Consider the following 21,670-nt stretch of genomic DNA (forward strand, 5'->3'; position numbering starts at 1 on the left):
AGCATCGTTTATCTGTGTGTGTGTGTGTGTGTGTGTGTGTGTGTGTGTGTGTGTGTGTGTGTGTGTGTGTGTGTGTGTGTGTGTGTGTGTGTGTGTTCATGTTTGTATATCCCAGTGGGGACCTAAACCTGAATACACACCAACACATGGGGACTCGTGTCACCGTGGGGACCAAAATTGAGGTCCTCATGGGCACAAAAGCTAATAAATTGTACAGAACAATATTTTTTACAAATCTAAAAATGCAAAAAGTGTTCTATGATCTTTAGGTTTAGGGATAGGGTTAGGGATAGGGGATAGAATATACAGTTTGTACAGTATAAAAACATTACGCCTATGGACTGTCCCCACGGGGATAGTCAACCAAAGTGTGTGTGTGTGTGTGTGTGTGTGTGTGTGTGCGAATGTGTGTGTGTGTGCGTGTGCGAATGTGTGTGCGTGTGTGTGACACTGGATGTGTTTTCTTCTGACTGTGTTTCAATGGTTTTCCTGTTGGAATGAAGCAGTGATGATGATGTGTTTGGCATTTATGAAAGGTCAGATTTTATAGACACTGGTCTGGTTTATTTTCTTAATTGTCGTCTGCTTTATTAACACAGCCAATAGAAAGACAGACACCCCGATGTTTATTTAATGGTGTATTGCTGCATGCTGATGTTTGATTTGTGTTCACATCATAGTTCTTTACAATCCCAGAATGCCTTGCTTCAGGCGCAGTGATAAAACAGGTTCTGTGCGATATCACTCATTTACACATTTGTCACAATGTGTCTTTTATGTGTTGAAGTAAACATGTAAATCTTGTGTATTGTTGAATATAAAACGTGTTTTGAATGTTTTTATCTAATGCTTTGGTTTGGTTGTAATAATGTTTTTTCAGTGTTAGTTATAGAATCAGGGTCTCGCTGCAGTACAGACCTCTCTCTCTCTCTCCATGTCAGAAACATTACTGTTACCATGGAAACATAATTACAGCCTGGTAAGCTTACGTCTCATTGAAGTCGTGTGAATGACGTGATCAAAGTTTATTGTCTGGTTTATAAAAATGTGAGAAATGAACTTGAACCTGTTGATCATTTCAGCTCACTGTAAACACACATGAATGTAAACACACGTGTTTATTGTGCTTGGTAAACACTGCAGGTACTGTATGCTTTAAAGGTCCAGTGTGTCATTTTTTGGAGGATCTATTGACAGAAATGCAATATAATCTACACAACTATGTGTTCAGAGGTGTATAAAGACCTTACGGAATGAAGCATTATGATTTTATTATCTTAGAATGAGCTATTTCTGTCTACACACACTGTGGGTCACCTTACATGAAATTCATCATGTTGTTTCCAGGGCTTGACATTGTCATGTGGTTGTCCTTCGGACAAGTAAATGTGTCATTCACTTGTCCGATTACTCAACTCAACTCAACTTTATTTATATAGCGCTTTTACAATTTTCATTGTTACAAAGCAGCTGTACATGAGACACATTGACTACAAGCAAAAAAATCAAAGTTGTACCTGCAAAAACAAGAAAAGGTTGAAACACAGAAGACAGACACACCCACACACAAAACACTCCACACACACAACACGCACCAACACACACAGACACAGAGACACACACACACGGATGCGCACGCACACACACACACACACACACACGTACGTACACAGACAAGTACGCACACACACACACGCTCAGTGAGAGCACACATTTAGGATAAAGGAGAGAGAAGCACAGGTCAAATATAACAGACTATAAATTTCTATACGCAATATTAATTAAGTAAAACTTTAAAATTCTAAAGCAGCCCCCCCGGTCAGGCAGATAGTGCAAAAACAGTATGCAAACGGTGGCGAGGAACCCAAAACTCTAATCGAGAAAAAAAACCTCAGGAGAACCCAGGCCCAACCAGGGGATTCCAGTTCCCCTCTGGCAAAAGCTGCTGCCTCTGCACAAGCTCCAGAGAGCTTGCACAACAAGGCTGAATAAAATAAATAAACTTAATAATAAAATAAATTATAGTTTAAGATTATCATTAATAATCTAATAGCATTTGAAATTTTGTGGTGAAGACGTGTCAGGTGACCGCGTCCTTCTTTATCCAGCTCTAACATCTCAGCTCTTGTCAGGTCTCCGCTCTACCATCAGGTCAGGCCATGAACTGCATCCTGCTCGCTGTGGTAACCTTGGAACAATGAGACAAGACTGGCTGAGAGTAGAGTACTGTTCTGAACTCTTTGATGAAACAAGCACATCAGTTGTGTTTTTGGTTCTGGTTGATCTAACTAGTGCAGCCTAAACCCTCAGAAGATTTATATTATGGAAGTCTAGTGTATGCAAGATTAAAAAGATGCGTCTTTAGTCTAGATTTAAACTGACAGAGTGTGTCTGCCTCCCGGACAGTGCAGGGAAGACTATTCCAAAGTTTAGGCGCTAGATAGGAGAAGGATCTACCACCTGCACTTGATTTTGAAATTCTAGGTATTACCAACTGACAGGACGCCTGAGAGCGTAATGCACGTGAAGGACTGTAATACAAAAGGAGTTCATTCAAGTACTGAGGAGCTAAACCATGTAAGGCTTTATAGGTAATAAGCAAGATTTTAAAGTTAACGCGATGCTTTATAGGTAACCAGTGCAAGGTTGACAGAACCGGGCTAATATGTTCATACTTTTTTGTACGTTTAAGAACTCGAGCTGCCGCGTTTTGGACCAATTGGAGTTTTTGTAATAAGCCTGCAGGGCAACCACCTAACAGTGCATTACAGTAGTCTAGTCTTGATGTCATGAATGCATGAATTAACTTCTCTGCATCTGACATTGACAGCATATGACGTAGTTTAGATATATTCTTAAGATGGAAAAACGCAATTTTACAGGTGTTGGCGTTTAAAGAGGTTTAAAGTTTGGTAGCACAGGCCAACCAGTAGTAGCACAAGTATAAATCGTCTGTTGTCATCATTAAAAAATATGCAAGTGCAGTTCATCATGAATAGACAGGTAACTGACAAAAGACATTCATGTTACATAAGGGCTGAAGCGATTCCTCGAGTAATTCGAATGCAAAAAAGCCTCGTTTAATCCATGTAACTACAGTACACACGGAGCGCTGCGTTTCCCCACGGACCGTTATTACTGACGCACAGCCCGCTAAACTCTGTTCATGTTACAGGCTCTCAAGTCTCGCGCATTCACCGTCAGACACACGCATTTGAGTCTGTTCACACGCTCACACGTGTTTCTCATGCTGATAAATAACTAAGAGCTTATTGAAATGGTGAACTGCTATTTTATTGTTTTAGTCTATTTTGCGAGTGAAACTTGTTTTCCGGCTGCATTGAGTCCATCAAACTAGATGCGGAATCATGTTATTTACACATGTCATCTGTCTGTTCTGCGTGTCTGCGTGAATGAACTGAACAATTTAACGTGCTACACGCGTGATGCTCATGAATTTGTCTGCGTCTGCGCTGAATGAACACATGAACTTCACCTCCAGAGTTGCTCTGAGAGTTTATTTCACGAACATGTTATTGTTTGAGTGAAGAAACAGACATAGTAAAAAAATAAAAGTCATAGGCTATATATTACTATTTAATAGTAAAAAAAGAAACTAAAACTAATTTATATAAACTAAATGCAAGTTAGTTGTTTACCTTTGAAATTATTATTTCTATTTTTATTCATGTTTCTTATTTATATATTTGTATTATATTGCGTTTTGAATGTAATATGGCAATGGAATGTACTAAATGGGTTTAGTTTTCACAGATATTAATGTATGCAATTTCAGCAATAAATATGTTAATTTTTCTAAAAAGGAAACAAATTAGTTGTTTTACTCATTTTAAGAGACCTGTCTTATTTTGTCTTGTATATTTAGTATTGCTCTTCAATAAAGAAAAAGTACTTATTATCCGAATACCCGATTAATCGATGGAAAAATCTGTAGAATACTCGATTACTAAAAGAGTCGATAGCTGCAGCCCTAATGTTACATACAGATAGATCAATTAGGGCCATATCATTTTTAGATTACCTAAATTTGTTTTAATTTTTCTAAGTTCTGTGTTTTTCCTTTTTTTACTATACAATAGTGGTATATTTGTCCACATAAATTACTGTAGTATACTATAGTATTTACTATAGTAAACTGCAGTAAAATTCTTAGATACTATAGTGTTTCTGAACTTTTCTATAGTATACAGTGTTTATCAATTTACTACAAGGGCACTACAATTTCAATAGCAAATACTATAGTAGACTACAGTATTTTTTGTCTGAGTGTTCAATTTAACGGGACTTTTATTTTGACAGGTCTTCGGGAAGACTGAAGTTTTTATGTGTTTGCCTATAGCTTCACTCAAACAGTAAAACGCTCATAAAATAAACTGTGGAGATGAAGTTCATGTGTTCATATCCTCATACAGTGCAGACACAGATAAATCCTCGACCATCACTCGTGTTGTATGTTAAACTGTGCACATAATTCATATTTAAATAACAGGATTCCGCGTCCGTATCTAGTTACATGGACTCAGTGCGGTGCGCCATTGATTATTGTTACACACAAACAAGCACAACCACAACAAACGCACTTCACACAAACACGCAGCTCTGTCTATTGGCCCTATTCTTATTATTCTACATGTATGTCGCACTGTTGTTATTCTTTTTTTTTCCAGTTGCTTGTCCGGTTGGGCAAGTAAAATTCTCTCTCACTTGCCCATACAAAACATTCACTTGTCCCGGACAAGCGTTAATGTCGAGCTCTGTTGTTTCTACGGTAGCCCTAAAAGGACAAGCTGCTCTACACAACATGTTTCATAAATGCATTACCACCTTCGGCAAAGAAGCAAAAACATGAGGACATTTCAATCCTCTCTCAGCCTCTGTAGTGCTGTGAACGGGAGGGGTGAGCGGTGGAGTGAGCTATTGGTTGTAACTCACAACCTCACCACGAGATGCTGCTAAATTTCATACACTGGACCTTTAATGCATTCATTCAGCACAAGTGTTTCTAAAGGATGGAGGATTTAGACAGATCTCAGATCAGATCAGCACACATCACACCACATCATGTTTGATTCTATATGGTTATACTGTGTGTGCGCGTGTGTGCAGTTACCTGGATGATAATAAAACACATTAATTTAAACTCTTATATTTATTGAATTGCAGTCAAATCTTCTTCAAATGTCATCAGTAAATGTTACGGATGACGCTCGCTGACCCCTCCGTTCTGTGTTCAGCCTTTATTCTGTCCTGCATTTATCTTTCTCACATCATCTTCATCACACTTTATTTGTTTCCTTGTTCATATAGATGCTAGATGCTTCAAGGTGGAGTAGAATATAAACTCTCTGATTCTTTTGTTATAGTGTCACAAGTAATCTTCAGTTTATGATAAATATCAGCCGTCTGTTGAATGTGTAATGTGTGTAGAAGACCCAGTTTCTGTCATGGAGGGTTTTTTGTAGGTCAAGGACGTCAGAAGATCTGCTCTAGTGTGTGTGTGTGTTCATTCATTCATCTTCATCACCTAGTCTGATCTTCACGCAGGCGGACAGATATTTTACTGTAAGACTGGACACTGTGACCGTACGCTAGAAACCTGTATGTGTGTGTGTGTTGTTATTATGAAATGACTCTCAGTGAGATGATGACATTTTGCAGATGTGCGGTATGTTGTGTTCTGCGGTGTTATCTGAATTATCACGTGTGTGTACGTGTGAGCGAGAGAGCGGCACGGGACACAAGCGTGTTGTAAACGAGTCCCACAGCAGGGACAGACATGAAGAATGAAGTCATTGCATGTGATGAAGCATTGTGTTCTCTGCGCTTTACAGTAGTTTCATGTCGGCGTGAGTGAAATGTAGTGTTGCTGAAACACCTGCAGACACACCAGACCAGAGCGTCCTGAGAAGCGCTGTAGTGCCGCTGGGGCTCATGGTTGTCATCATTCATCATGTTGTGTTCATGAACTTTACTGCAGTAAATCCTGCGCTGGCGTTCTAGCCTCGGGCACCAAAATAAAACACAAACACAAGCCCAGAAAGATGCTGAGATGCTGTGTGACCTAACACAAGAAGAATGCACACTTAATGAAGTACAGTACACTACAGGCCCATGATGTCCACAGGGACCAATAAATCCATGAGGAAAACTACACACACGGGATAGAAGTGTGCTCACATCACTGTCAATCACATTTATTTACATTCATGAAACTGACTCAGATCTGTGTGTGTGTGTGTGTGTGTGTGTGTGTGTGTGTGTGTGTGTGTGTGTGTGTTAAACATCAAACATTCACTTTTCATTCTTATACTAAATGCATCATCACGTTTACGTTGGTGTTTGGTTTCATCCAGACATTTCTTGGAAAGTGTAGTTCACGATGTTTATAAATCCTCATATCAAACGGAATGTTGCTCTTTAAAGAGCAGCTACAGATAAATCTGTGGAAGTGACACGCAGGTTATTGTCTGATGTTTAACATGCGTACGTGGCGTGATGTGAAGGGTCTGTTTCTCATACGGTCTCGGCGAGCGCTCGGAGACTCCAGCAGCGTTCCAGAGCGCTGATGTTTTCCAGCTGTTTGTTAACAGCCGTAGACTGCAGCGTTCTTTATGAGAGAGAAAATGCCATGTTGATGACCCCTCTCAGGATACACGTCATGTGTCCAGAACAGAGGCATGATGGGAAAGAGAGAGAGATGTGTGTGCTGAAGTGTGTGGAGATTGTGTATCTACAGTGGATGTGTTTGTTGATATTTTCATCATCCATGTTGTTTTCAGGCTGTCACAGTTCTTCTGGGTTATGAAGTTAAGATAAACAAATGCTTGTTTGTCCACGACACGTCATTTACAAATGTTCAAAGCAAGGTTCTTCTAGTTTACTCAGATTAAAACTTCATTGAAATCATCAAATATTGACCTAAACATTTTTGGAAAAACTTAAACTAAATGAAAAATCTTAAATAGCAATGTAAAAAGTAAACAAATCAATTATAAAATGATAAAAGCATATACCAAAATTGCTAAAACTTTAACTAAAATTAAAAGATAATTTTAAATATGAATAAAACTCAAATCAAAACTATATTAACTCTGGTTCAAAGTTGTTTTTCCGTATTACGTGTGAATGAAATGTTTGTTTTGTTGTTTGTTTTTTTACTGATGTCTAGAGACAGATGATTGTTGTGTGTAAACAAACGTTTATCTGAGGTGATGACGAACGTCTCTTCTTCAGCCTTATAGCTGTTATTTCAACATCTGTCTGGAACACAGACTGCAACATTAATAATGCAGGACGAGACCATCAATATAACACACCATCAGAGACAGAGACTTGAGAGAGATTTGATTGTCAAAATTCCATTTTATTACAATTCACATACTACACAAAATAAATGAGACACTTAGCAACTTGTGGCATGTTTAAATGAAAAATACAACTGTTCCTCAACAATTTCACAGAGTCCCGTTTAAACACCAAATCATTTCAAACTTTAAAAGATCATGCATTCATTTATATGATCACACGGCTGGTTGGAAAGCTTGATTCTGATTGGCCAGTTGTGACATTTGCAGGTTCGTTATTCCCAGATAACAACCGCTCAAAACTAATAACACACGGTAACCCGGATGCAGCAAGTCATTTTGACAGTTTTTTTGTCAAATGAAATATAAATATGTCTTTTAATCACATATATGACAATATATTTACAAACGATTAAACCAAATTACCCGTTCGTGACATTTGAGCGTCATTTCTTACTTTAAAACCAAAAGTAAAGGGCTTTTCCTCACGGAAGGTCTGCATTCGGTAAAAATGAGCTGATCAAATATTTCAGATTCACATTTTATGTCCAGTTTTCTCTCATGTGGCAAGTAGCCGTGTAATAAGCGGGATAATGTACAAGCAGCCGGCTGTATCATGAAATAACAAAAGACCTTTATTTCTGCCATAACAACCGGCTGCCTGGACATTATCCCTTACTTAATGGAAGTCAATCAAAATCCTTGATTTTACAAGCTTTAGGAAAACAGCAACTAAATTACTATGGGTATTTTTCTCTATTTTCTATTCTCCTGTGACATAAATTGCCATCTTTGCTTGACCCAGTAAAAATTGTGTGTGTGTGTGCATGTGTGCGTGCGTGCGTGCGTGCGTGCGTGCGTGCGTGCGTGTGTGTGTGCGTGTGTGTGTGTGTGTTCCCCACGGGTAGCAGTGCACAGAGTGTTGTGTGATGGTTGGGTTTAGGAGTAGAGAGACTGTGTTTTATCAGACAGATCTCTGACATCATCATGTTGTGTTTTCTGACAGAATGTTCCTCAGTTACCGTGTGGTAAAGCACTTTACAGCTACGAGGGAAAAGAGCCGGGTGACCTGAAGTTCAACAAGGGAGACATCATCATTCTGAGACGGAAGGTGGATGAGAACTGGTATCACGGGGAGCTGAACGGAAGTCATGGTTTTCTGCCGGCCAGTTACATTCAGTGCATCAGACCGCTGTCTCAGACGCCTCCGCAGGGAAAAGCTCTCTATGACTTTGAGGTTAAAGATAAAGATCAAGACAAAGACTGCTTGACCTTCACTAAGGTAAAGAAAGACATGTGTTCAACATCTAGCTGATAAAAGGAGTTTAATCATAGGTCACTATTTTACCTGTGGACAGTTTACGGTTGCTAAGCAACAGTGCATCTCAGTTCATTTGAATGGAATGTCCAATCGTCCAATCAGAAGTGACATGTGAAACTGATGTTGAGAAAACCTGATGGTGCGTCTGTATGTTGTGTGAATCAAATAGAAGATGTTTGTTTGTTTTTGCGTTGCGTTGCGTGTGTGTGTGTGTGTTGAGATGGAGAACATCAATATCTGTACACTTCATGAAACGACACTGGTGTGAGTGTGTGTGATGTGAATCAGATCTCTCAGAGGAACTGAAAGACAGAGAGAGACGGCATACTGACACACTCATGAATCATTCATATGACATAAATCAAAGCTTTTATACGGTCATTTGCTTCTGTCGTCTGTATGATCATAATCACGCCAACAGTCTGAATTCTGATTGGATGAGCTGCTCTTTCTGTAAACAGCCCACGGTCACGTGAATGAGCAGTAATGATATTGACACATTTATGAGACATGTATGATATTTAATAACAGTATTAAACAACTGGAGTGAATTACAGTGATTTTATTTGACTCTAAACTCTTTATTCACAGACTTGAGTGGATTATTATCATTTTAAAGATGTGTGTAGTTTGATTCCGCCACATACACACAAGACACTTTTTTAAGATATGACCATTCAATCTTTTGTGTGCTGTTGTAGTTTAGAAATGACCAAACAAATCTGAATAAAAGTTATGATGGATTCTTCTCTTCTATTGGGTTTGATTGAGTCATGTAGTGTATGATGATCTCCAGAGACATGCTTCAGATGTTTCACTTTAAGAAATGAGAGAGCTGTGTGTGTGTGTGTGTGTGTGTGTGTGTTCATGTTTGTATATCCCGGTGGGGACCTAAACCTGAATGCACACCAACACATGGGGACTCGTGTCACTGTGGGGACCAAAATTGAGGTCCTCATGGGCACAAAAGCTTATAAATTGTACAGAACAATATTTTTTACAAATCTAAAAATGCAAAAAGTGTTCTATGATCTTTAGGTTTAGGGATAGGGTTAGGGATAGGGGATAGAATATACAGTTTGTACAGTATAAAAACATTACGCCTATGGACTGTCCCCACGGGGATATAAACCAGACATGTGTGTGTATGTGCATGTGTGTGTATGTGCGCGTGTGTGTGTGTGTGTGTGTGTGTGTGTGTGTGTGTGTGTGTGTGTGCGTGCGTGCGTGCGTGCGTGCGTGTGTGTGTGCGTGCGTGCGTGCGTGTGTGTGTGCGTGCGCGTGCGTGTGTGCTCTGCTTACCCATGATGCTTTGATGTGCAGCAGGTGTTGTGAAGACACTGAAGGAGCTCTGTGGTCTCAGTTTGATCATTCGGCTGCTTGACTTCCTGTCCATCTGTCACACACACACACACACACACAGAGTCGAGCAGCTGCAGCTTCACAAAGATTCAGTCATCGGATCAGAACACATCTTTATAAGTAAACTCTCATCTTATCTCTTCAGTGTAAATGTATTTCTATAAGCATTTTCACAATGTTGCCTTGTAGCGAAGCAGCTTCAGAATAATCAACACACACATCAGTACAGACAGTAGACACATGAAAAATCATAGAAAACAGGAAAATGATCAAATGACCTGGGGTCTCATTTATAAAACTGTGCGTAGGATCCTCACTAAAAGTGTACGTGCGCCTGAAAGCCAAAAATAGCGTACGCCAAAAATTATTCCGACTTATAAAACTGTGCGTACGCACACCTGTAAGCAATATTGGCTTTATAAATCACAGATCACCTGCAAGTGTGCGTACGTGAATCAGTCTCATATCCCGCCCTGTACACGCCCATGATTAGTCAATGCAAAGCACCTCATGAATACTGATTTGTATATTAATCAGACTGTATATTAATCCAATCCGCTTGTTAAGCCTGACGTCACGCACCATAATGGACGTATACTGTTTCCGGGTCCAACCGCTATCAGATGCCATCATTTTTTTTGTGTGCAAAAAATCATGTAAAACTGCCGAAAACCCCCAATCCCATCCTTTATCTCCACAACGAAATCACAAATGGCCACACATGAGATTCACTGAGATTTCCAAATGAATAATTGTTATAATAATTAATAATAATAATTAGGCTATTATAAATAGATTAAAGCCAAAGAAGGTCTCTGCAGCGTTGAAATGTTTACAGCATTTAGACTGGTCACATGGGTCAGAGTTTGGGTGCAGGTGCGCACATTTTTCCGTCAAGTTTGTTTTTATAAATCCCATCTTTGGAGTACGCCTCTTTCAGGGCATGCTTTGTGCGTACGCAACGGTTATAAATGAGGCCCCAGATCACGTGATATCATAAGACTTACTATAACTCACTGTGTGTGTGTGTGTGTGTGTGTGTGTGTGTGTGTGTGTGTGTGTGTGTGTGTGTGTGTGTGTGTGTGTGTGTGTGTGTGTGTGTGTGTGTGTGTGTGTGTTTGCGTGTGCATGTGCACGTCTGCGTGTGTGTGTGTGTGTGTGTCCTCTCTCACAGGATGAAATCCTGACTGTCATAAGAAGGGTGGATGATAACTGGGCAGAAGGCATGCTGGGAGATAAGATTGGGATTTTCCCCATCCTGTACGTTGAAGTAAGTGCTTTAAATGTCTGCATGTGTGTGTCGTCTTGTTTCACAGTGCAGAAGATCTCTGTATACATACACTGATGATGTTTGTCAGACGAGGAAATGAACATGCAGCAGATTCACACACATCATGAGTTTTCATTCATGAGCTTTATCTGCCCAGAATGCATGATGGGTAATATGTACTGATTCTGAGAGCGTGCACAGCGAGAACGAGGCACAACACAGAGAGGTCAAGCCATTGAAACTATCAGACTGCTTTACTCACACACAGGTGATGTTGTCTGATTGGATGATCAGATCTTGTGATTGTTGTCATGACGATCACACGCAGATGAGTTTTCTTTATTTGTAATGTAATTCCAGAGATTTCCATCAGAACGTGCTGTAGGATTCTCTCTTGGTCTGCCGTGTGTGTACCAGCGGTCATGCTGTGGTCACCTCAATCACACGGCTGTCTTTAAGATGAGAGAAATAAATAAATAGAGACTTTTTTTTTTTTTAAAGAGATATGTGATGATAATGTACATCTGCACTAAACTGTATTTGAAGAGTTTGGTTCCAAAACGCTATAAATCCATTTTGATTCATTTGAGTAAGAATGTGTTTTCTTTACAAAGAAAGTGGCGAGATGAAAACCACTATTTTCTGTTCTAAGTTTCACCTAGCATCTTTAGGTTCTAGTAACGTAAAACATTCAAATCCAGATAGATTTTAAAAGATTATTATAAAAACTGATCATTTTTCCCCAAAATGCAATAAATCCATAACAATTTTTTTTCTAAATGCATTGCAAAATAAATCCATTGAATCAATATAAAAGTTATTTTTCATATTGAAACTGTTGAAAATACACAACAAAGTGAGTTGAACTCAATACAATACTAATCTTACACACAGGCACTGGACTAAAACACGTTCAGTCAGTCAGCGCTCCTGAAATGAATTCAACGGCTCATCTTTTTAATGCTATAAATTACTGCCTCGTCGTCTTAATCTCCTCGCGTAAATGATTAGATTTCGATGGCTTATGGTTCTTCCCCACCGCAGACACCAGCACAGGTTCATCAATGCCGTCAAAATGATTCTTTTTTGTTTGTTTGTTGAACACAAAGTAGAAAGTAGATCAGGGAAACTAGGAGCCGCCACCATTATGGTTTACAGTGCGTGGAATGCTGTGCTGTGATTGGCTGAGCGGATATATCGCGTTCTGCAGAGAAGTGAGACTGGCCTATACTGCGGTCTGGAAAGAAAGGGAGAAAGCATGACACAATAACACGGCGGATATCGCATTTGTGCGTCAAATTAAAAAGTGACTTTTCAATACCGACCTGATACAATACTGATTTTGGCGGAAACTCTTTTTCTTTTTTATGGCGTTTATCGCGTTTTGGAAGCAAACTCTTCAAATATAAGAAGTGTCAGGTGATGATTCTGCTGGAGAACAGATGTGTGTGATGTCTCTGCTGGATTCTATGATTGGCTCAGTTGGTGATCATGTGATCTGAAGTGTCTGAACTTTACACCTGGCCTTTATGAACAACATTTCACACATGAATTCAAAGGTGACAGCTCCAGGAATGGACACACACAACCTTCCCAAAGAACTCTGTGACACAACAACTGTGTACTGTTAAGTGTGTATAATCACCATCTTACATTCAGAGGAATCATTCCCATTTAAACAAACAACAAGCACTATTCCTGAGGTGAAGACATTTAAAGGACACATCCCATCCCTATTCCTCATCATCACCGTTGCGTTTGATATGAAGATGTTTGCTTGAATTTAGTTTTGTGACCGAGATGTCTGATGGAAACTGCTTCAGGAGAGTTTCGATTCATCTGGGATTGTTGTAGGCACAATCATTTCTTTGAATCTTTTGTAAGAATGTTAAACTCTGGACTGGTCGATTGGTTTATTCATGCTCTCTTGTGATTTTCTTTGTTTCATTTGTACATTATATGTTGTTGTTTTGTCTAAAAGTGATGAACATGTTTTGATTTATTGTGTGTGACCCCGTGATGTCAGAGTTATAATAATACTGCACGATACTGTATCGCGACACCACTAAATGCTATTGTGACCGAGCTGGCTGCGATGTGCAATGTGTCGATATTTGTTTTAATGCGTAGCTTGTTTGTGTGTGAGCATGTGAGTTTCCGCACGAGAGCGCCCTCTGGCTTTGGGGTGCAGCAGCATTCTCCCGTACTTCACTCACAAGCTGTGCATAAATCACCTGATATATATCGACCACTGCAGTGTCCATCGTTTACATGTCATTAACATATGAAATGATTCTCTTCACGACACTAAGGACTCATCATATAAAGACAGCAGAACCTCACACGGGTTCAGACTAGAGCTGTAATCGGGCCTTAAAAGTTAGGCCCGACAGGGTCCGAGCCCGACAGAATTCGGTCCGAGCCTGACCAGTACATTTTGATTGACAGCTTTTTAAAAGCCCGAACCCGTTTACAGCCCGACATTAGGCCATTCAAATGTGCGCACGCACACAGCTTTTGTCAAGAATGCGTCATTTATACATGTTTTAACATACTTTATTAATGACTAACGTAGGCTACAGGCCACTTGGAAGTTGGAACAAAGAAATAAAAGAAGTCCTCTGCAACATCGTACCATCTCACATATCCCACTGGCTCATTATTCTCATTATGCACACGGTCAAAACTTTTCCTCACCTCAGACTGGTGCAACCAAAACGTAATCGCCAGAGGCAAGCCTCCGTTTCGCCTCCTCAGCATCCTTTCTCGCGCTAATCGGAACGCATCACATGACCGCTCATTTACCGCGCAAGCCCGAGCCCGTGTAGAATGATAGAAATTAAGCCCGAACCCGACCGAAACCATCGGGTCATGTCGGGTCCGTCGGGTTCGGGCAAAGATCTTCAGCTCTAGTTCAGACTGCCGTGACGCCGGATGAACGAGGACTTTCTTGTTGTGTATTGTGTGTTGTTTGTGTAGTTGAATGAGACGGCTAAGCAGCTGATGGAGATGGATAAACCCACCCTGACGCCGGGTCCCAGCACTGACCCGTGTAGTCCCGCGGCGGCTCCGTGTCCTGGACCTAGCGCCGCCGTGAGCTGTAATGGTAGCGCAGGCGTTCACAGACGCGTGGAGGGCAAGAAAAACGCAAAGAAGCGTCACTCGTTCACGGCTCTCAGTGTGACGCAGCGCACGGCGCAGGTGATGGGAAACACCAGACACTCGATGGAGATCAGCGCTCCCGTCCTCATCAGCTCCTCTGATCCCCGAGCGGCCGCCCGTATCCCAGACTGTCCGCATCTCTCCTCCAGCGCGCCAACAACACAACAGGTACAGCTCCACACAAACATCCATGATGATGCCTCATGACCTTTGACCTGAACCCATGCGACCCTGCGCTGCTCTCTCATGCCATAGCTGCTGGTGTCCGTCAGTCAAACACGTCAGCTGCTAACAGATTATTATGGGTTGTTTCTCACACACACACATCTGCTGACATCAGCATGGCTTGAGTCTGTTCATACCGTAGCTGGCTCATACGAAGGATCACCCAGAGTGCATCCCGGCGTGTCATTTGAAGCACATATACATGCTGTCATGAGTGAGATGCTGTCGTCATCCTCACAGAAGAATGAAGCGAACGTGATTGGCTCTTTTCAATGATTCTTCGTCTGTAAGGTTCAGTTGTGTCTGTCAGTGATCGTTCGGATGAATGCTTCTGATGAAACACCTGTGTTTTATTTGGCCAGGATTGTTCTGTGACATCAGCGCCAGGAGTTTCTTCACGCGTCACCTCAACATCAGGAGATCTGCTCGCTGCCACTAAAGTCCAGCTTCCTCTAAACATGTGAGTCCATCCCATCATCACACCTGTAAACCTGAAGCATCAGTAATGAGGGACTGAAGCAGCGTGTGTAGTGAAAGCGGTGAAAGAAGGACTCTTCAGCTGACTGGGATGTTGGTGTGGTTCTGTGTGCAGTTATCTGGCCCTGTACGCTTATAAACCCCAGAAAGCAGATGAGCTGGAGCTGAGGAAAGGAGAGATGTACCGCGTGATGGAGAAATGTCAGGACGGATGGTTTAAAGGAACGGCCATGCGCTCGGGAGCATCTGGAGTTTTCCCGGGAAACTACGTCACGCCTGTTTCCAGGTACAACACACCAGAACTGATGGTTTATGTTCTCATCGCTAGTCACAACTGTGCTGTTCACATCTTCATGTCATCAGTCACGTGCTCGAGACATGCTTTCTGATTAATGGCAGCATCACAATGCATTGCATCTGAAATGATTTCTTGAGTTTCGACGTCTCATTTACCAGAGCGTGTGTGATCTCGCTGAAGTCGTTTCCTCGCATTATTTCCAGCCTCATTATCACATGTCTGCTGAAAATACCCATGATCCTTTGCCACCTGCAATCCAGAAACATTCAGTGCTCTGTACATTCGGAACACGTTTGAGATGTGTGATTCTCAGCTGTGGAAACTTCACACACATGACGTCACGGCATCTTAAGAGCAGCGTGAAATCATTTCATTGCTCACGTTTGTCATTATAGCAGCCTTGAGCCAATCAAATGTGTTTCTGAATAATAATACATGTATGTGACTGGAGTCACTGTTGTCTTCTACAAACCAACTCTAGTCTGACGGAGGTTTTGTGTTGATGTGCGTGTGTGTGTGTGTGTGCTTGCAGGGCTCCGTTTGCAGTGGGTCAGACTCGAGCGTGTGTTTCAGACAGAATGACGTCAGCTCCTGGATCACCGGGTTCTACAGGCCCCTCGAGTCCCGTTCTGCTGCCGTCTGCGTCACGATCCAGCACACCTCTCAACAGCCCGTCATCACCGCAGCTGCAGCACGCAGCCATGCATCTGAAGAACTGTCTGCGCAGTCAACAAGCTGTCAATCAAACTCGCTCGCCCAAGCAGTTAGGTGAGTGAGAAAACATCTATCCCGTCCATCACGAACGATGATGATGTGTGTGTAAAGAAAATGATGAACAAGCAAAATACCTTTGTGTGAGCGTGCATGTGTGTGTTTGTGCATGAGTGTGTGTGTGTGTGTGTGTGTTCGAGCATGTGTGTGTGTGTGTGTGTTCGAGCATGTGTGTGTGCTGCTGATATCTCAGCTGTATTGAGGTCAGATTGTGTGTGATGTATTAGTGTGGTAAAGTGTGTTAGCGCTCAGATCAGACGTGTGTTGTAATGAATGTCTCACCGCCCAGCGTTGACAGTAATTGCTGGGTTGTGTTTTCGGCAGTTGTGCGCTGTGGCAGGACGACACACACACAGGAGTTGAAATAAGTGAAGACGTGTCAGAATGCGCAGGTTCATTGATCACGTGTGCTGATGTCATGTGTTGTCTCACGTAATGATGACACTTGTGTACCTGTGACCCCACAGACGGATAGTTTCAGGTTTGATGATGTTGTGTTGCTGTTCTTCATCAGTTCACAGTCCGGAGCGAGTCCCGTCAGGTGTCAGTCCTCTCAGAGCTCAGGCCAGCCCCTCACGCTCGCCCTGCTCCAGTCGACCTCTCTCGATGGTGGCGGCTCCTCAGTCTCACTCTTCCCATCAGCCCGCTCCTCTCTGTCCAGCGTCTGTACGACCTCTCGTACCTCTGAGCTCCGCCGCCGCCGCCATCACACCGCCCAACATGAGTGCAGCTCATCTGAACGGAGGAGACGCACCCGTCTGTCCGCTGTCGTCCTCATCCCCCGCACACGCACACACCGCCGTCACAGGATTCCACAAACTCGAAGAGAAAAAGGTGAGAGAGGACGAGGATGAGATCACAGCTCAGATCATTTTGAGGAATCCAGACACAGTTTGAGACGTGTTGAGATGTGAAATGAGACGGGATTTCAGAGTCACATCTGTGTTCAGTCAGTAATAAATGCTGTTATCCATACAGATTTAATATTGAAATGAAGACGTGATGATGATGTTCTGCTGGATCTCCTCTTGTTCTCACATCACAGATAGATGATCACTCACAGCTCTCTCTCTCACATACAGAAAGAGAAGAAGAGCAGTGGTTTGCTCAAACTGCTGTCTGGAGCTGCAGCAAAGAAGAAATCTCGCTCACCTCCGTCCGTGTCTCCGACACATGATCCGCGCGTCCCGTCCGTCAAGCCCTCGTCGTCCTCTGTGCAGGGTGCCATGGCTCCGGAGCTGAGGTCAGCAGGAGGTCACGGTCGGGCCGGGTCCTGTCCCATCGAGAGCGAGATGCAGGGCGCTATGGGCATGGTGCCTCTGCACAGAAAGTCCGGCTCGCTGGATCTGAACTTCTCTGTGTCTCCACCGGCACGCCAGCCCTGCTCGTCCTCCCCGCTTGCCATCAGACCTGAACCCAAACCCTTATCCAGAGACAGGTGAGACGCCTCAGCAGCTCGTCAGACACTTTGTTCTGCAAGATGCTGTTGTGATGGAACAATGTTCGGTCAGTCCTCATGTGTGTTCTTGTTTCATCTTTCTTCATCTGCTCGCGTCCGTCAGGTATCGCGTGGTGGTCCCGTATCCCCCGCAGAGTGAAGCCGAGATAGAACTGAAGGAGGGCGACATCGTCTTCGTGCACAAGAAGAGAGAAGATGGCTGGTACAAGGGAACGCTGCAGCGGACGGGCCGAACGGGTCTGTTTCCCGGGAGCTTCGTGGAGATCTTCTAAAGAAACCCATCAGCCTGCAGCGCCACGTGAATGATGTCACGGTGGTGATGTCACCGTGTCCGAGCAGAACAAGCATCTTTACTGCCATTTCCTCTCACGGAGCCATCCTACATGCACACGACACTTTCCATGCATCCGGTTTACGCTGCTGTTTCTTTACCAAGCACAAATCTGAAGAACTGGGACAGCACACGGTAAACACCTTTAAAACACATCAAACAGACAAATCAACTCATTCCAGTTTGATACAATTCTAGAGCAAAAACTCAACTGTTGAACCAAAGTAAGACAAAGGATTTGAACAATGAACAGATGTTTTTATTCAGTTATCCACATGAAGAAAACTGTAGTATACTTGACTATTTACTATAGTAAACTGTACTGCAGTACGGTAATCAGACTATAGCGAATGTAGTAAATACTGCAGTGTATGTTAACATTTACTATAGTATCTAGATTAGTGTATTAAGTATACTACAGTATTTATTCTTGTGTGTACATTAGGTTTTTAACTAACTTCAAACCAGCGTTTGCTCTCAAAGTAGCTTATGAGCTTCATCTACAGCCCTGTTACATATGACACCAAGAACTTGATGTTTGTTGATGTGAATTAATGGGTTTTAAGTGATTTTGGTAACATTGGTGAAGGTTTTCTTGTTTACTCTGCTAAAGAACACAAAGATTTCAGATGCTGTGTAGTCCCTATTCATGGAAAGTGCAACATGTTGTGTTTTTACTGAATTCTGCCGAACACACACGCACACACACACGCACGCACGCACGCACGCACGCACACACACACACACACACACACACTTGTATCTGGATTGAGGCTCAGTGATGTCTTTGATATGGAGAAACAGAAGTGTTTGTGTTTATAGCGCCCTCTGCTGTGCGTGGATCAAACTTCATAAACTGAAGTGAAATCCAGCAGATGAAATTTTTCTTACAGCCGCTCACACGTCATTCGTGTTCGCAACACTCGATCTGGTGTTTCATGAAGAGCAGATCTGAATGATGATGGCACAATACAGATGTGATATTGAGTGAATGTAATGAATGAATCGCATGAACACGTCCAGCTCAGAAATTCAATTCAGTTTTATTGATATAGCGCTTCTCACAATGTGCATTGTTCTAAAGCCGCTTTACAGGAGAAAATAAGAAAAACACAGCACAGTGCATGGTGTATAGTGCAATCACTATAAATCCGGTGAAATCTGTTATTTCTATTCTGCATTAAGAAAAGTAAGCTTCAATTCAGGAACATACATTTTTCTTGCATCTGTTACATTATATTTACATGATAAAGTAAGATGTGTATCATTTCTGCAGATAAAAGCAACACAATGTTGTTTTGGATTGAGTGGTGGGGGGTGAGTAACCTGTCCTGGATGTTTTCATGAGATTCTTTCAGTTCTTTATGACCGTAAACGTTTACAGAGTTGTGAAACTAAAATGTGAAGCACAAAGTCTCTTATTCATTTTCTATGATGGTTGTTTCTTTAAAACTGTGTGTGCATGCATCAGAGTTTACAGCATCAGACGTCTTAACAAATCCAGAGAATTTAAGGCCTTGAGAAGAGTTCTGAGCCGTCAGGTGACGCATTTTTCAGGCCAGCGAAATGGAAACTCACGTGAGACCTTGAAGCACAAACTCAGTGAAGCACATGCAGAAGTCAGAAGAGAAGATGTTCATGTACACGAGCTTACTGACATTTACACAACCAGCAGTGAACACAACACATTTCTGCTTCATTCTGGGACAGATGGACGTCTTTGGACACTTCACACCATAAAACACAGAGTTTAAAAACAGGTCTAAAGTTTATTTTATTGGACGAGAGCATGTGTTTGTAGAAAGCGCCCTGTGTGATGGTTGGATGTGAAGACGCACGTCTGTTCAGTGTTGAATCTGGTGATGGAGCGCATCATTCAGTGTTGACGTCCATGACACAACGGCCTGAACTTCTGACTTTCTCTCTACTGCTTTCGATGGATTCCTCCAGTGTTAATGCTTTGTTTCTCATGCTTCTGTATGTCGTGATCATTTCCACACGGCTGTTTTGTATTCGCACATGTTGGAGATGAGTGATGGAGATGTCAGTCACAGGTGCTGCTTTTACTCTTGAACATGTGTTACCAGCATCCACTGAGAAACATTCACACAAATCTCAATCTGTCACGTTATTCTCACCCTCGTGTGCACTTAATCCTGCATTATGTTCTGAAAGCACAAACTTAATTTCATGCAAATATCATAAATGGTGTGAAATATTCCTGAAACGGAATCGGTTATTTGCTGAAGATTGTTCTTTAACAGAACACTGGAGAGTTAACGAGATGAAAACAATGTGACACTGACACTCAGTATTTCAGAAGATGTTTAACGATTATTCCGTTTATTTTCTCTTTGTGTTTGCCAGAAAAATAACAGTGTAGCCTACAGGTTTGAAGGACGTGAGGGTGAGTTAATGATGATAGAATTGTAATTTTGGGCTGAATTATTTCTTGACAGCATGTGATCTCATGTCTGATAATCTGTGGATTTTGGAATAGAGTTTATATTATTATTATCATGTATTTATACGCTATTGGTGCTGGAGTGGAGATGTTGAGGAATATTTCCTCATGAAACTTCTCTCTGCTATTTGACATTGTATTCATTTGAACATTGTCTTATAAACAGATTATGATTTGTTTTCTTTCATGTCGGGTACATTTTAGCAATAAATGCCTTTTGTTTCAAACATGATGATGTGTGTTATTCAGACAGGAACACTTGTCAAACAGGACATTTATGAAAAAAATCTGTATGCAAGCGTCGGCTGTGATGTTCCGTGTGTTCAGATCTGATTGTTACATAGATCTCACAAAACTAGTATAGATAGATCTCGCTTGTTTTTCCTTCCTTCTCCTCTTATACAGAACCCAGATGAAGAATAAGGATGGAGAACCGGAGAGCCTCAGATGAAGAACATCACCTGATTTGTGGCGCTCTGTGTTAAGTGGAAACTAAATCTTAATGTTTCTCATCATCAGTGTCAATGTCAATGAAACTCGTATGTAATGGAGTCAATGCTCCACATGAATCCAGCAGAACATTTCTGAATTATTAAAATGTCATAAATCATTCATATAGTTTCGTATAGTTATGACTGCGTATTGATTTATTACTTTGGCTAATTTGCTAATGCTTGAGTTTGGAAACATGAACCGTTTTAACTCGCATTAACAAATTCAATCCATTCTACAGATGGACTGAGGAGAATACAGACCACAGCAACAATTCTGTTTCTACTGATTTCTGTTATATACTATACAAAGACTGTCTTCTGCGCTCTCTCTCTCTCTCTCTCTCTCTCTCTCTTTCTCTCTCTCTGTGTGTGCGTCTCATCTGTTGTTTAAGTGAAGCACAATCTTGTAATTAGACATTTCTAGTCTTCAGCTGAAGACTTGGGTAACAAAACCAATAATCAGCTGGACATCTGTCAATGACTGACTATCTAAATGCAAATGTACAAGATTATTTCAAAAACTCTTGACACCAGCCAAGGTTATTTCAGTTCAGTAAAAGTATAAGATTCCTCCCAGGCCACATGTGACAGCCACTGTCCTGAAATACACTGATAAACAAACATCAGACTGTCGTCTTTTACTTCTAGAAGTCAGCGAGTGTTTTGAGCTCAACAGTTCTTAACAGGTTTGACTTTAGGTTTCGTCGTTCA

General features: G+C 41.7%; 1 protein-coding gene across 3 annotated transcripts in view; it reads left to right on the forward strand.

The window, feature by feature from the left end:
* Positions 1 to 20,779, forward strand: part of LOC130555404 (E3 ubiquitin-protein ligase SH3RF3-like) — a 40,884-nt gene extending 20,105 nt beyond the window's left edge. Inside the window, exons 2-10 of one of the 3 annotated variants that reach the window (XM_057335599.1) lie at positions 8,332 to 8,607; positions 11,183 to 11,278; positions 14,258 to 14,608; positions 15,028 to 15,125; positions 15,258 to 15,428; positions 15,973 to 16,208; positions 16,726 to 17,045; positions 17,294 to 17,649; positions 17,774 to 20,778. In XM_057335599.1, coding sequence (XP_057191582.1) covers positions 8,332 to 8,607; positions 11,183 to 11,278; positions 14,258 to 14,608; positions 15,028 to 15,125; positions 15,258 to 15,428; positions 15,973 to 16,208; positions 16,726 to 17,045; positions 17,294 to 17,649; positions 17,774 to 17,942 — 2,073 coding nt within the window. In that variant the 3' untranslated portion in view covers positions 17,943 to 20,778. Of the gene's footprint in view, positions 1 to 8,331; positions 8,608 to 11,182; positions 11,279 to 14,257; positions 14,609 to 15,027; positions 15,126 to 15,257; positions 15,429 to 15,972; positions 16,209 to 16,725; positions 17,046 to 17,293; positions 17,650 to 17,773 lie in introns of all 3 variants that reach the window. The other 2 variants (XM_057335600.1, XM_057335601.1) reach the window with 2 other exon arrangements.
* The last annotated feature ends 891 nt before the right edge of the window (positions 20,780 to 21,670 follow it).

Source organism: Triplophysa rosa, linkage group LG6 (genome assembly GCF_024868665.1).
Source record: "Triplophysa rosa linkage group LG6, Trosa_1v2, whole genome shotgun sequence".
NCBI classification, from domain to species: Eukaryota; Metazoa; Chordata; class Actinopteri; order Cypriniformes; family Nemacheilidae; genus Triplophysa; species Triplophysa rosa.